Source organism: Cydia strobilella, chromosome 5 (genome assembly GCF_947568885.1).
Source record: "Cydia strobilella chromosome 5, ilCydStro3.1, whole genome shotgun sequence".
Taxonomy (NCBI): domain Eukaryota; kingdom Metazoa; phylum Arthropoda; class Insecta; order Lepidoptera; family Tortricidae; genus Cydia; species Cydia strobilella.
This window is the reverse complement of record NC_086045.1, coordinates 2,715,580-2,730,632: the sequence shown is the minus strand read 5'-3', so window position 1 is coordinate 2,730,632 and position 15,053 is coordinate 2,715,580. Positions and strand designations below refer to the sequence as shown.

General features: G+C 46.0%; 1 protein-coding gene across 1 annotated transcript in view; it reads right to left on the bottom strand.

Moving 5' to 3' along the window:
- Positions 1 to 15,053, bottom strand: part of LOC134741323 (phosphatidylinositol 4-phosphate 3-kinase C2 domain-containing subunit alpha) — a 65,853-nt gene that overhangs the window by 32,860 nt on the left and 17,940 nt on the right. The window contains exons 6-14 of the mRNA XM_063674073.1: positions 13,609 to 13,805; positions 12,083 to 12,173; positions 10,605 to 10,748; positions 9,449 to 9,537; positions 8,860 to 9,097; positions 7,627 to 7,802; positions 6,273 to 6,483; positions 2,201 to 2,405; positions 1,219 to 1,413 (exon numbers count right to left, since the gene is read on the bottom strand). Coding sequence (XP_063530143.1) covers positions 1,219 to 1,413; positions 2,201 to 2,405; positions 6,273 to 6,483; positions 7,627 to 7,802; positions 8,860 to 9,097; positions 9,449 to 9,537; positions 10,605 to 10,748; positions 12,083 to 12,173; positions 13,609 to 13,805 — 1,546 coding nt within the window. The remainder of the gene's footprint in view (positions 1 to 1,218; positions 1,414 to 2,200; positions 2,406 to 6,272; positions 6,484 to 7,626; positions 7,803 to 8,859; positions 9,098 to 9,448; positions 9,538 to 10,604; positions 10,749 to 12,082; positions 12,174 to 13,608; positions 13,806 to 15,053) is intronic.

The following is a 15,053-nucleotide window of genomic DNA, read 5'->3' as shown; positions in this document are numbered from 1 at the left end:
TGGTCGTTGTCGCTCTCGTTGTGCGCGTCGTCCGGGCGACGACTGCGCCCGTATAGTGATACTTACCCATCAAAGTCGAACAGCTGTATACTAGCCCAGCCCAGCTCCACTTGGTCGTAGAGCACGTCTCCGCTGTCGTTGTTCTGGTCGTTGTCGCTCTCGTTGTGCGCGTCGTCCGGGCGACGACTGCGCCCGTATAGTGATACTTACCCATCAAAGTCGAACAGCTGTATACTAGCCCAGCCCAGCTCCACTTGGTCGTAGAGCACGTCTCCGCTGTCGTTGTTCTGGTCGTTGTCGCTCTCGTTGTGCGCGTCGTCCGGGCGACGACTGCGCCCGTATAGTGATACTTACCCATCAAAGTCGAACAGCTGTATACTAGCCCAGCCCAGCTCCACTTGGTCGTAGAGCACGTCTCCGCTGTCGTTGTTCTGGTCGTTGTCGTTCTCGTTGTGCGCGTCGTCCGGGCGACGAGTGCGCCCGTATAGTGATACTTACCCATCAAAGTCGAACAGCTGTATACTAGCCCAGCCCAGCTCCACTTGGTCGTAGAGCACGTCTCCGCTGTCGTTGTTCTGGTCGTTGTCGCTCTCGTTGTGCGCGTCGTCCGGGCGACGACTGCGCCCGTATAGTGATACTTACCCATCAAAGTCGAACAGCTGTATACTAGCCCAGCCCAGCTCCACTTGGTCGTAGAGCACGTCTCCGCTGTCGTTGTTCTGGTCGTTGTCGTTCTCGTTGTGCGCGTCGTCCGGGCGACGAGTGCGCCCGTATAGTGATACTTACCCATCAAAGTCGAACAGCTGTATACTAGCCCAGCCCAGCTCCACTTGGTCGTAGAGCACGTCTCCGCTGTCGTTGTTCTGGTCGTTGTCGCTCTCGTTGTGCGCGTCGTCCGGGCGACGACTGCGCCCGTATAGTGATACTTACCCATCAAAGTCGAACAGCTGTATACTAGCCCAGCCCAGCTCCACTTGGTCGTAGAGCACGTCTCCGCTGTCGTTGTTCTGGTCGTTGTCGTTCTCGTTGTGCGCGTCGTCCGGGCGACGACTGCGCCCGTATAGTGATACTTACCCATCAAAGTCGAACAGCTGTATACTAGCCCAGCCCAGCTCCACTTGGTCGTAGAGCACGTCTCCGCTGTCGTTGTTCTGGTCGTTGTCGCTCTCGTTGTGCGCGTCGTCCGGGCGACGACTGCGCCCGTATAGTGATACTTACCCATCAAAGTCGAACAGCTGTATACTAGCCCAGCCCAGCTCCACTTGGTCGTAGAGCACGTCTCCGCTGTCGTTGTTCTGGTCGTTGTCGTTCTCGTTGTGCGCGTCGTCCGGGCGACGAGTGCGCCCGTACAGTGATAGAACGAGGCGTGCCTCGCGGGGGAGTTGGCTTATTAGGACGTCTTCTAGGTTCAACCTGGAAACAAAATTTATAAGTATACCATCCCAATATTTTGCGGTAGATCTTCCGCTCAACTACCAATTTCGTCGAGAGGATGGAATCTGGAGACTCCGAAAGAACCAGGAGATTGAAGATCTGGTGTCCGAGCCGAACATCGTTGGAGAAACGAAAGCCGAAAGACTAGGGCACGTAGTCCGGATGGGGGAAGATCGCGCAGTCTGGAGGGCGTACTCTGGAGTACCGAGTGGCCGAAGACCGTCTGGACGCCCTAGGTACCGCTGGAGAAAGACCTCAGCGAACTTGGCGCCGTTGACTGGACAGAAACGGCTTTGGGCAGAGTAGCATGTCGGTATTTGGTGTCGGAGGCCCAGATCCACTTCGGATCGTGGCGCCACAGCAGTAAGTAAGTAAGTATACCATCGTCAATAGTAGTTTATGTGACTGTTACATTATGGTGGGCTTATAAAACTCTGAAAGCGAGTTTTATAAAAAATTACACGAAGACTGGGTAAGCGTAGCGTAACGCCATTACGTTTTGACGACCGGTCTGGCCTAGTGGGTAGTAACCCTGCCTGTGAAGCCGATGGTCCTGGGTTCGAATCCCGGTAAGGGCGTTTATTTGTGTGATGAGCACAGATATTTGTTCCTGTCATGGGTGTTTTCTATGTATTTAAGTATTTATATATTATATATATCATTGTCTGAGTACCCATAACACAAGCCTCCTTGGGCTTACCGTGGGACTTAGTCAATCTGTGTGTAAGAATGTCCTATAATATTTATTTATGACACATTTACTCACCAAGTATCAAATATGATCCTCTGATAGAACCCAGCGCTATCAATTTTAGAAGTTTGCGTAAGCCGGAGCGTCTTCAACGGTCTCGTGCCGTAGTGCACCTGGGCGTGGAAAACGTAGTCTTCGTGGTTCCAGCTTGGCGGCAGACGGTGGACTGCCTCTATGCAGAATAGTGTTGTTTCTGTCATCTTGTAGGCTGGCGTCGCTTCTGTGGACGATATGGGAGATTTTAGGCTATGTATACAAAAACCGGCCAAGTGCGAGGTCTAATTCGCTCTGTGGTCTGGGACGGATTAATCCGTCGTTGGCGGCGAAAAGGCGGGTCTCACTACTTTTACTGTGGTATATCGGTGCTGCCACTCCGTGAACGTCAGCCGCCGCTCCGTCGGTGAATGATCAAATAGGTCATCAATCGCTAACTAGAGGGAAATTAGACCTTACTAGGATGGTATAGTGTTCAATAGGGATGGTGACACATGTTTAATTTTATAACAAAATCTAGTAACTTAGATAGCAAATGAGCAATTTATCACAATGTAGACATTAAAATAATCTATGGCGATAATACAAAAATACAGGACTAAGTTTCATTATTTAAGTAATTTTTTAACTTCCAAAAAGGAAAAAAGTAAGGGTACCATTCGATTCCTTACATTTTATCCAAAAAAAGATTGTACAGCAACTATATACACAACCGCAATATTTCACCGACAAAAACGCGATTTTCTCGTTTTGTCCATACATTCAAAATGGACTCTCAGTGACCTAGACGTCACGTTGACATATCGTTTTGTTAGGAGCGTTTCGCGAGTGATGTACGACGTCGGACTTTGACTATCATTTCTGACTTTTGTATTGCTTTAATGCAACGGGTCCCATATAGACATTTGATCCTAAAAATAAACCTGATCGATTGACACCATTATTGAAAATTTGTCATCTAGCCTATACTTACTGTCTGATGCGCCCTGCGGGGTCAAATGCGTATCAGCCAGTTGGAAGTCCAGCAACCTGGTCCTGGTGTAGAGCGCGAGCAGCGCGCGCACCGCGTCGCGCACGCGGTGGCACTGCTGCTGGACGGTCTCGCGCGAACATAATGTTCAATACTCACTGTCGGATGCGCCCTGCGGGGTCAAATGCGTATCAGCCAGTTGGAAGTCCAGCAACCTGGTCCTGGTGTAGAGCGCGAGCAGCGCGCGCACCGCGTCGCGCACGCGGTGGCACTGCTGCTGGACGGTCTCGCGCGAACATAATGTTCAATACTCACTGTCGGATGCGCCCTGCGGGGTCAAATGCGTATCAGCCAGTTGGAAGTCCAGCAACCTGGTCCTGGTGTAGAGCGCGAGCAGCGCGCGCACCGCGTCGCGCACGCGGTGGCACTGCTGCTGGACGGTCTCGCGCGAACATAATGTTCAATACTCACTGTCGGATGCGCCCTGCGGGGTCAAATGCGTATCAGCCAGTTGGAAGTCCAGCAACCTGGTCCTGGTGTAGAGCGCGAGCAGCGCGCGCACCGCGTCGCGCACGCGGTGGCACTGCTGCTGGACGGTCTCGCGCGAACATAATGTTCAATACTCACTGTCGGATGCGCCCTGCGGGGTCAAATGCGTATCAGCCAGTTGGAAGTCCAGCAACCTGGTCCTGGTGTAGAGCGCGAGCAGCGCGCGCACCGCGTCGCGCACGCGGTGGCACTGCTGCTGGACGGTCTCGCGCGAACATAATGTTCAATACTCACTGTCGGATGCGCCCTGCGGGGTCAAATGCGTATCAGCCAGTTGGAAGTCCAGCAACCTGGTCCTGGTGTAGAGCGCGAGCAGCGCGCGCACCGCGTCGCGCACGCGGTGGCACTGCTGCTGGACGGTCTCGCGCGAACATAATGTTCAATACTCACTGTCGGATGCGCCCTGCGGGGTCAAATGCGTATCAGCCAGTTGGAAGTCCAGCAACCTGGTCCTGGTGTAGAGCGCGAGCAGCGCGCGCACCGCGTCGCGCACGCGGTGGCACTGCTGCTGGACGGTCTCGCGCGAACATAATGTTCAATACTCACTGTCGGATGCGCCCTGCGGGGTCAAATGCGTATCAGCCAGTTGGAAGTCCAGCAACCTGGTCCTGGTGTAGAGCGCGAGCAGCGCGCGCACCGCGTCGCGCACGCGGTGGCACTGCTGCTGGACGGTCTCGCGCGAACATAATGTTCAATACTCACTGTCGGATGCGCCCTGCGGGGTCAAATGCGTATCAGCCAGTTGGAAGTCCAGCAACCTGGTCCTGGTGTAGAGCGCGAGCAGCGCGCGCACCGCGTCGCGCACGCGGTGGCACTGCTGCTGGACGGTCTCGCGCGAACATAATGTTCAATACTCACTGTCGGATGCGCCCTGCGGGGTCAAATGCGTATCAGCCAGTTGGAAGTCCAGCAACCTGGTCCTGGTGTAGAGCGCGAGCAGCGCGCGCACCGCGTCGCGCACGCGGTGGCACTGCTGCTGGACGGTCTCGCGCGAACATAATGTTCAATACTCACTGTCGGATGCGCCCTGCGGGGTCAAATGCGTATCAGCCAGTTGGAAGTCCAGCAACCTGGTCCTGGTGTAGAGCGCGAGCAGCGCGCGCACCGCGTCGCGCACGCGGTGGCACTGCTGCTGGACGGTCTCGCGCGAACATAATGTTCAATACTCACTGTCGGATGCGCCCTGCGGGGTCAAATGCGTATCAGCCAGTTGGAAGTCCAGCAACCTGGTCCTGGTGTAGAGCGCGAGCAGCGCGCGCACCGCGTCGCGCACGCGGTGGCACTGCTGCTGGACGGTCTCGCGCGAACATAATGTTCAATACTCACTGTCGGATGCGCCCTGCGGGGTCAAATGCGTATCAGCCAGTTGGAAGTCCAGCAACCTGGTCCTGGTGTAGAGCGCGAGCAGCGCGCGCACCGCGTCGCGCACGCGGTGGCACTGCTGCTGGACGGTCTCGCGCGAACATAATGTTCAATACTCACTGTCGGATGCGCCCTGCGGGGTCAAATGCGTATCAGCCAGTTGGAAGTCCAGCAACCTGGTCCTGGTGTAGAGCGCGAGCAGCGCGCGCACCGCGTCGCGCACGCGGTGGCACTGCTGCTGGACGGTCTCGCGCGAACATAATGTTCAATACTCACTGTCGGATGCGCCCTGCGGGGTCAAATGCGTATCAGCCAGTTGGAAGTCCAGCAACCTGGTCCTGGTGTAGAGCGCGAGCAGCGCGCGCACCGCGTCGCGCACGCGGTGGCACTGCTGCTGGACGGTCTCGCGCGAACATAATGTTCAATACTCACTGTCGGATGCGCCCTGCGGGGTCAAATGCGTATCAGCCAGTTGGAAGTCCAGCAACCTGGTCCTGGTGTAGAGCGCGAGCAGCGCGCGCACCGCGTCGCGCACGCGGTGGCACTGCTGCTGGACGGTCTCGCGCGAACATAATGTTCAATACTCACTGTCGGATGCGCCCTGCGGGGTCAAATGCGTATCAGCCAGTTGGAAGTCCAGCAACCTGGTCCTGGTGTAGAGCGCGAGCAGCGCGCGCACCGCGTCGCGCACGCGGTGGCACTGCTGCTGGACGGTCTCGCGCGAACATAATGTTCAATACTCACTGTCGGATGCGCCCTGCGGGGTCAAATGCGTATCAGCCAGTTGGAAGTCCAGCAACCTGGTCCTGGTGTAGAGCGCGAGCAGCGCGCGCACCGCGTCGCGCACGCGGTGGCACTGCTGCTGGACGGTCTCGCGCGAACATAATGTTCAATACTCACTGTCGGATGCGCCCTGCGGGGTCAAATGCGTATCAGCCAGTTGGAAGTCCAGCAACCTGGTCCTGGTGTAGAGCGCGAGCAGCGCGCGCACCGCGTCGCGCACGCGGTGGCACTGCTGCTGGACGGTCTCGCGCGAACATAATGTTCAATACTCACTGTCGGATGCGCCCTGCGGGGTCAAATGCGTATCAGCCAGTTGGAAGTCCAGCAACCTGGTCCTGGTGTAGAGCGCGAGCAGCGCGCGCACCGCGTCGCGCACGCGGTGGCACTGCTGCTGGACGGTCTCGCGCGAACATAATGTTCAATACTCACTGTCGGATGCGCCCTGCGGGGTCAAATGCGTATCAGCCAGTTGGAAGTCCAGCAACCTGGTCCTGGTGTAGAGCGCGAGCAGCGCGCGCACCGCGTCGCGCACGCGGTGGCACTGCTGCTGGACGGTCTCGCGCGCGGTCGCGGAGCGGATGGACACCGAGCAGTATTGACCTGTGTCCGCTTGGATTTCTGGGGTTGTGAAGTTTGTGCCCTGTCAAATACAATAAAAGATTGTTAACCGAGGGATGAAATGATGCCTTACACCCGAATTAAACACTATACTTTTCATTTCGAATACGAGGAAAGTAAAATGCATGTTCTTTTTAAACATTTTTATAGTATTTCTTGAGGGTACTTTCAATTAACAATTTAGGCGAAAGTATCGTTATTTATGAAATGGGGAGTTTAATATCAGAATGGAAATTGTATAACAGATCCATTTAAACGCAAATTTCAAATGCTTATCGTAAAAAAAAATTGTACTTGAAACTTAAAATGCTCTAGTGCAGAAACGTATCATTTTCTGCACACCATTTAGAACAACAATGACCCTCTTTTAGAGCATGAGAAATGAAATAGTAGATTGTACAACAAGGGCATAAACCGATCCATTTTTATTCGAGGCAATTTATTGGTTCGAGAGAATAAAAATGGACATTTATTACTAGGCAAACTACTAATATACATGTACATATTATTCAAATCTTCTCGAGGCACAGGTGTAGGGTTAGAGCCCGCGTAGCTTTATTTGACCTTCATAAGCGCATTGTAATATGCCTACTTAAATAATCCTAGCCCTTGAGCCCTGGAGCCTTGGGGGAGGCCTATGTCCAGCAGTGGACGTCTATCGGCTGACATGATGATGATGATGATGACGAAATAATCCTAGACTGCATCGGCACTTACCATCAGGTGAGATTGCGGTTAAATGCTTACCTTTTTCTAATAAAAAAACTATATTTATCTTCTATTTATCCTATAGATGGGTTAGGTTACGTTCCACCCGCTCGCTTTTGGACGGGGTTTCGGGAACGCGGCTGCCAACTTCCGATATCACAACGCTGACGGGATATCGGAAGTTGGCAGCCGCGTTCCCGAAACCCCGTCCAAAAGCGAGCGGTGGAACACCCCAGGGGTTTTAGTCCGTGTGAGTCGGACGTACCCACTCAGCTTCTCCCGGGCCGGGTGGGATCCATAACGGATTTCCCCTGGGTCAAAAAAAAAAGAAAAAAATCCGGAAATCCTGAAAAGTTACGCGTTTCTGAGAAAAATCAAATTATGACTAACGAAAATGCGGACAAACAATACATTATGACTTGAAACTTTATGGGAAACAATAGGGACCCATACATACCGATGCACCCGTAGCTGCTTGCGCGAAAGCATTAAGTGTGTGAGTCACATGTAGAGTCTCCACTCCTTCCGCTAAGGCGCAGATAGCCTTGACGGCTTGGAAGACTGCTTTGGGTGAGCAGGTGCCTTCAGCTCCCACTACGCCTACTGCGCGAGATAATTCGCCTTCCAGCGTTTCTGAAACAAAAAATCATTTCAACTCATTATCGATATTGATAGATTTCTTAAAAACCGGCCAAGTGCGAGTCGGACTCGCGCACCGAGGGTTCCGTATTTTTAGTATTTTTTGTTATAGCGGCAACAGAAATACATCATCATCATCATCATCTGTGAAAATTTCAACCGTCTAGCTATCACGGATCATGAGATACAGCCTGGTGACAGACAGACAGACGGACTGCGGAGTCTTAGTAATAGGGTCCCGTTTTTACCCTTTGGGTACGGAACCCTAAAAACCGGCCAAGTGCGAGTCGGACTCGCGCACTAAGGGTTCCGTACCATTACGCAATGAACGGCAAAAAAACACGTTTGTTTTATGAGAGCCCCACTTAAATATTTATTTTATTCCGTTTCTAGTATTTGTTGTTATAGCGGCAACAGAAATACATCATCTGTGAAAATTTCAACTGTCTAGCTATCACGGATCATGAGATACAGCCTGGTGACAGACACGGACGGACAGACAGTGGAGTCTTAGCTTAGTAATAGGGTCCCGTTTTTATCCTTTGGGTACGGAACCCTAAAAATTACCACCGTATAACATCGTCATTTTTGAGTTTTTTTTTCTCATGCAGTATTTTCAGGACTTTATTCTTTCTTTATTTCTTTATTGCACCATGGTAATTACAAGATATTAAAACATGTAAAAGTATCTCATGGACCCGGAACGGGTATGGCAGTTAAAACTTAAAACTAGGACTAGTGCTATAAATATTAAATTAATAAAAATTATAATAATTTACATAGTAACATTAGTTGGTACAAACATCGAAATCATTTAAAAAATCATCAACTGCATAATAGTTTTTATTAATAAGAAATGCCTTCAACTTTTTTTGCAAACGTTTCGTCCCCCTCTTCTGACCTAATGTAGTTTGGAAGATTGTTGTAATTTTTAGGGAGGCGATGAGTTGGTTCTTTTTTAAATCTTGACCGTTAAAGGGATAAAAAATAATTTAATTACTTGCCACACTCGAGCACCTTACGAAACTTAAGAAAGACATAAGAAACTTACCGAGCAAAATGGACAAATTGTCAAAAGACAGTAACGGCGCCGCTCCTTGGACAGGAATCAAATCATCTAAAGACAGATGAGCATCTCTAGCGTCATCTCTTTCCGTCCTAGCCAACGCTCGATCCTTGCCTTCATGTAGGCATAATCTTACGTCCTTTTCTAGCCTAACGCACTCGCGTATATAGTCGTACTCGCTCAGCGAGCTGCCTGGCGTTAGGTATTCTTTGGCACCACATACCTGAAATGTACATATAATAGGGAATATTACTATGCATACAGAGTGCAGCACTAGTGCACATACTAAACCAGAGTGACTTATACATATGCCTTAAACAGTTTTTTGACAAGTTTTCACTATTGATGCATCAAGGCGGTTTGTTTACAGGTGGCCTAACGTGAAACGCGAACATTGAAATTTCGTTATCTGCCTCTCTATCGATCGAATAAGCAAGAGTGATAGAGGCAGAAAACGAAATTTCGATTTTCGTGTTTCGCGGTAGGCCCTATGATTGTGCTATTGAAGCCCTCTACGCAGAAAGTGATGAAGTCTATCAAAGATTTCATACAAATTAGGAAAAATAAAACTTACTCTTAACATATATCCAGACATATCATCTCTTGTAACATCGTCGAGCGAACAAACTACGGTCAATATCACATGTTCTACGGTCGACTCCACTGAAACAAGCCAATTTAAACCATAGTAAAATAACAATAGATTACATTTTAGATTAAGACTGAACTGATGTTCTCATCTCCACATGGCGACCCTGACTTGTAATTTAGAGTAAACTAGTCTTTATAACAATATAGTTAAAGTTTATAACAGTTTTACCATTAAAGTGAAAGACCAGCCGGGCTAGCACATGATTGGCGCGAGAGTATCTCGCCGCGACATAGACTACCCGTCCCCCTTTAATTCATACAGTTAGTAAGAGACGGGTAGTCTATCTCGCGGCGAGATACTGTCGGGTCAATCATGTGCTCGGCCTACTGTGTGGACTAGAATCTTGATAAAATTATTACGAGAGTATTCTACTGTAAACTAGTATTTATGAGCATTTAATTAAGGTTTATAATAGTTTTGCCATCTGATGTGAACGTGAATTTATCTTGTGTATGATTAGAATGTACTAAAATCGGGAGGATATTTCACAGTGAATTTGTATTTATCATAACACATTTAAGGTTTATATCGTTAAGGGTTCTTCCGGATGGTTGTGGAATGTGGTGTAACTACTAGAACTAGACTTTATGACACTAAAAATTACCATCAGATGTCAAAGTATAAGAGTTCTCTGAGTGGTTGTGGTGGACTAAAATCCTGATACTATTGTGCGAATAGTCTACGGTAAACTAGTCTTTATGACAATATTGTTAAGGTTTATCCTCCTAAGTCATTATTACAGTTTTGAATTTGGAACTTTTTATTTCATTATAGTTTAAACTTCAAGTTGATTTTGTCGTTTTAACCTTCTCGACGCCGTGTCAAATACAAAAGCTGTCATCCAGACGCCACGTCACCGAAGTGTCAAAACTGAAATTGAACTTTATGTATAATGCATGTAGGTTCATGTTGCTCTGTGGTCTATGACCGATTAGTTGGTCATTGGCGTCCAAAAGGATAAAAGGACGTCGGGACTTAGGAGGATATATTGTTAAAAATTCTCCCAAAAAGCTGTGGTATGCGGTGCAGGGTAATTTAGCCTTTATGACAATACAGTTAGGGTTTATAATAGTTTTACCATCCGATGTGAAGGTGATAGGTTCCTCTGAATGGTTGTGCTGGACTAGAATCTTGATACTAGTATTGGGGGGGTATTTCCCCCCCGAGCGGGCCGCCACCACGTGCCCGGGGTTGGTCACGTGGTCAGAATAGACGAATCTTTCTGTAAACATCAATAATTATCATAAAAAAACGAAATCAATTTGACAAATGTTATAAATTATGGCTAAAAAGCATTTTAAGTTTATGATTATTGTGCATATGATGATATCCCATATCTGTCTTATCGTCGTATTTTATTCTGTTTGTAGTATCTTATACATTTAAACGAGCAATTCTTGTATATATGTATATATATTTCGGGGATCTCGGAAACGGCTCTAACGATTTCGACGAAATTTGCTATATGGGGGTTTTTGGGGGCGAAAAATCGATCTAGCTAGGTCTTATCTCTGGGAAAACGCGCATTTTCAAGTTTTTATGTCTCCCAGATATTTAAAGCTAAATCAAGATCGTCCATTTTCGAGCAAAGCTCGGTCTCCCAGATATTTAAAGCTCAATCAAGATCGTCCATTTTCGAGCAAAGCTCGGTCTCCCAGATATTTAAAGCTCAATCAAGATCGTCCATTTTCGAGCAAAGCTCGGTCTCCCAGATATTTAAAGCTAAATCAAGATCGTCCATTTTCGAGCAAAGCTCGGTCTCCCAGATATTTAAAGCTCAATCAAGATCGTCCATTTTCGAGCAAAGCTCGGTCTCCCAGATATTTAAAGCTAAATCAAGATCGTCCATTTTCGAGCAAAGCTCGGTCTCCCAGATATTTAAAGCTCAATCAAGATCGTCCATTTTCGAGCAAAGCTCGGTCTCCCAGATATTTAAAGCTAAATCAAGATCGTCCATTTTCGAGCAAAGCTCGGTCTCCCAGATATTTAAAGCTCAATCAAGATCGTCCATTTTCGAGCAAAGCTCGGTCTCCCAGATATTTAAAGCTAAATCAAGATCGTCCATTTTCGAGCAAAGCTCGGTCTCCCAGATATTTAAAGCTAAATCAAGATCGTCCATTTTCGAGCAAAGCTCGGTCTCCCAGATATTTAAAGCTAAATCAAGATCGTCCATTTTCGAGCAAAGCTCGGTCTCCCAGATATTTAAAGCTAAATCAAGATCGTCCATTTTCGAGCAAAGCTCGGTCTCCCAGATATTTAAAGCTAAATCAAGATCGTCCATTTTCGAGCAAAGCTCGGTCTCCCAGATATTTAAAGCTAAATCAAGATCGTCCATTTTCTCTTTGATACGTTTCATTTGTGTTATGAGTGTTATAACGCCGTGGAACTTTCCACATGTCGTCACCGTAAAGACAGCCATCTTTTTGCCAAACCAAAGCTTAACCTATAGTTCTTGATGGCGCTGTGGGCACGACTAGGTACGACGCCTTTAGATGTTCTTGGCGTTCAAAAGGTTAAATATTGAAAAAAAAACTGTTTAGGAATTATAGTACTTACTTCTTACATCTAACACCATCTTTAAAAACGCATTGTGCTCGCTATCACTGTTTCTCGTCCTACATTTCACTATGCAGTCGTACAGTTTGTTCTGAAACCAAAAATACCGAGAATAGTGATACAGGTTAATAATAAAACTTCCGTGAGACACCGACATAAAAAATACGCAGTCTGCATTGATCCGCCAACGCATATTCTCGCTAGAGCTCCTCGTTATAGAGCAATACATGTCAAGCAATTTTCCACTTATTTTTAAGTGATTTTCGTGAGTAACCCATTTTAATGTAGGTATTTAAAATGATAAAGATTAATTTTGTTAAGACAATGTATAAAAACTAATAATATAAATCTATGTTTTTTTTATAAAATATTATAAGAATAATTCATTCATTATAAAAATAATTATTAATAATGTATTAATTTACTAAATTATTTACTAATGTTGACAGTGTAATAAATCTATCTATCTAACAAATATGTAGACTCAAATTTCCTTCGGTGCAAAGATGCCTGTAATGCTCGCGGCATTCCCGCGTGGAATCATTTTTTTTTGTCAAAAATTTTTGTCAGTCGAGATGATTCTTAGACAGGATACTCACTAAATAACTCTGTTGTATAAAGTATGAATTTTCTCAAATGATTTTTACGCCTAAGACCCTAATCTGTTAAACAAAAGCCATTGTTTCTTTTGTGCGAGCGGTTAGCTCCCGTATAAGACACGCGTCCAAGCAACAATGTCCTTTAAAAAACAATTAGCTCCATGCATGAATTTATTTTTATTTTTGGATTCATAATTTATATCGTTGGAACACCGGAAATGATAAAAATACTTTTGTAAACCTTAACATTATTTTATTAAAAAATATTTAAAATGTTGAAAATTTTTGAGCGGTTGAAACGCTCATAATTTTTGGCGCGAATTCGACAGAGCGTGATGACGTCACACGTTGGGCGGCCCAACTGACGTTTGCTACTAATGACACTAATCTGTCGAACGCGTGACGTCACGTGGCGTTTCGAGCGTTTCGCTCACTAGCTTTTCGCGGGCAAATTTTTGTACTTTTTATTTATAATTTTAAGTAATTAAATGGTAATTTAAAAACGGAAATGCATTTGTAACATGATATAACGGTAACAAACATCCGAATAAAACATATTTCGTTCAAATATAAACTTCATGCATGAGGCTAATTGTATCGTGGTGGTTTTAAGGTTCAAGTCTATGTACAACTAACATGTTTTGGTAATGTAGGACGATCGACCACCTCAATAAAGGCGAGCGCTCATACTTTTACGTATATTTATACCTAATAACCTATTGGTTATAGTATACGATACGATACGATATAGCCGTTTTTTAAACGACATTGTCGGTTTGACACGCGCTCAAAACGGAAGCTGACCGCTCGCACAAAAGAAACAATGGCTATTGTTTAACAGATTAAGGTCTTAGGCGTAAAAATGATTTGAGAAAATTCATACTAATATAATACGGTATTTTTATTTATTTTAAAGGCAACACTTACAGTAGTAGTCCTTTTAACGACAGCCGGCACGCTAGGTATGTTTTTAGGCGGAGGCGATGGCAATATCGCGCTCTCTTTCCTTCTATCGATCTTTCCGTATACAGGCGTCTCTCGCATCTCTGTCTCGCCGTATAGAAAGTCTAAAGGGTCGTACTCTTCATATACGCTGCCAGAGCCTTCGCTAGCGACTGCATATTCTGTAAATAGTGTTAGAATAAATAAGTTTTTGGCAAAAAAATATTTTTAGTACAAGCTTTTATCGCTAACTGTACTTTTCTATCCACAGGCAACTAATACTCATCGAGACAATTCTAACAAGCCCAAACATTAGTATGCGTTGTTTTATCACAGAGTTCCCATGGCCACCTCCTGTCTCCATCATCAGATCAGCTCGATGTCATCATGATATTGCATTGTCATCCGATTTACATATGTACCTATGCAAAATTTCAACTCAATCGGAAATCGCACTTTAGCCACTTTAATAACACTTACCTATTTATACAAGTAGCCATAAAAATTTACGAACAGTCAGTGGCAGATAAAGATATGATTATTTTAGCATTTTTAGCTATTTAAAGTTCGTATTACAAAAGATAAGAAGAGATAATTGTAGAAGTAAAAAATAATAATAAGGTAGTCAAAGTTGTTATAAAGCCCTATTTAGACGGTTCAACAAAAATCGCATGCAAGTTGATTTTTAGGGTTCCGTACCCAAAGGGTAAAAACGGGACCCTATTACTAAGACTCCGCTGTCAGTCTGTCCGTCTGTCTATCTCATGAACCGTTATAGCTAGACAGTTGAAATTTTCAGAGATGATGTATTTCTGTTGCCGCTATAACAACAAATACTAATAACAGAATAATATAAATATTTAAATGGGGCTCCCATACAACAAACGTGATTTTTTTGCTGTTTTTTTCCGTAATGGTACGGAACCCTTCGTGCGCGAGTCCGACTCGCACTTGGCCGGTTTTTGTTACATTGCGGTATTTGGTCGATCGACTAAATTCATTGTACTCTGTAGTTATAATCTGCATCTTCTCAAATGATTTTTACGCCAAGACGGTAATCTGTTAAACATAAGCCATCGTTCCATATGCGAGCGGTCGGCCATTGTGTGCCATTGTGTCTTACAATGGCACGCGCCGTAGCACGCGCTCAGACTCAATGGCACACAATGGCCGACCGCTCACACAAGGAACAATGGCTGTGGTTTAACAGATTACCGTCTTAGGCGTAAAAATAATTTGAGAAGATGCAGATGCTATAACAATGTATCGAATATTGCATGCAATTTCTCAAACCGTCTAAATGGCGCTTAAGAGTGGCAAAAATGTTGAAATATAATCTATAGTAGTTTATAGAAAAACGTGTTTTATGATAATGTCAGGTTACAATAAAACAAAAACTTGCAAACCAATGTATGTATGTGAATACTTGA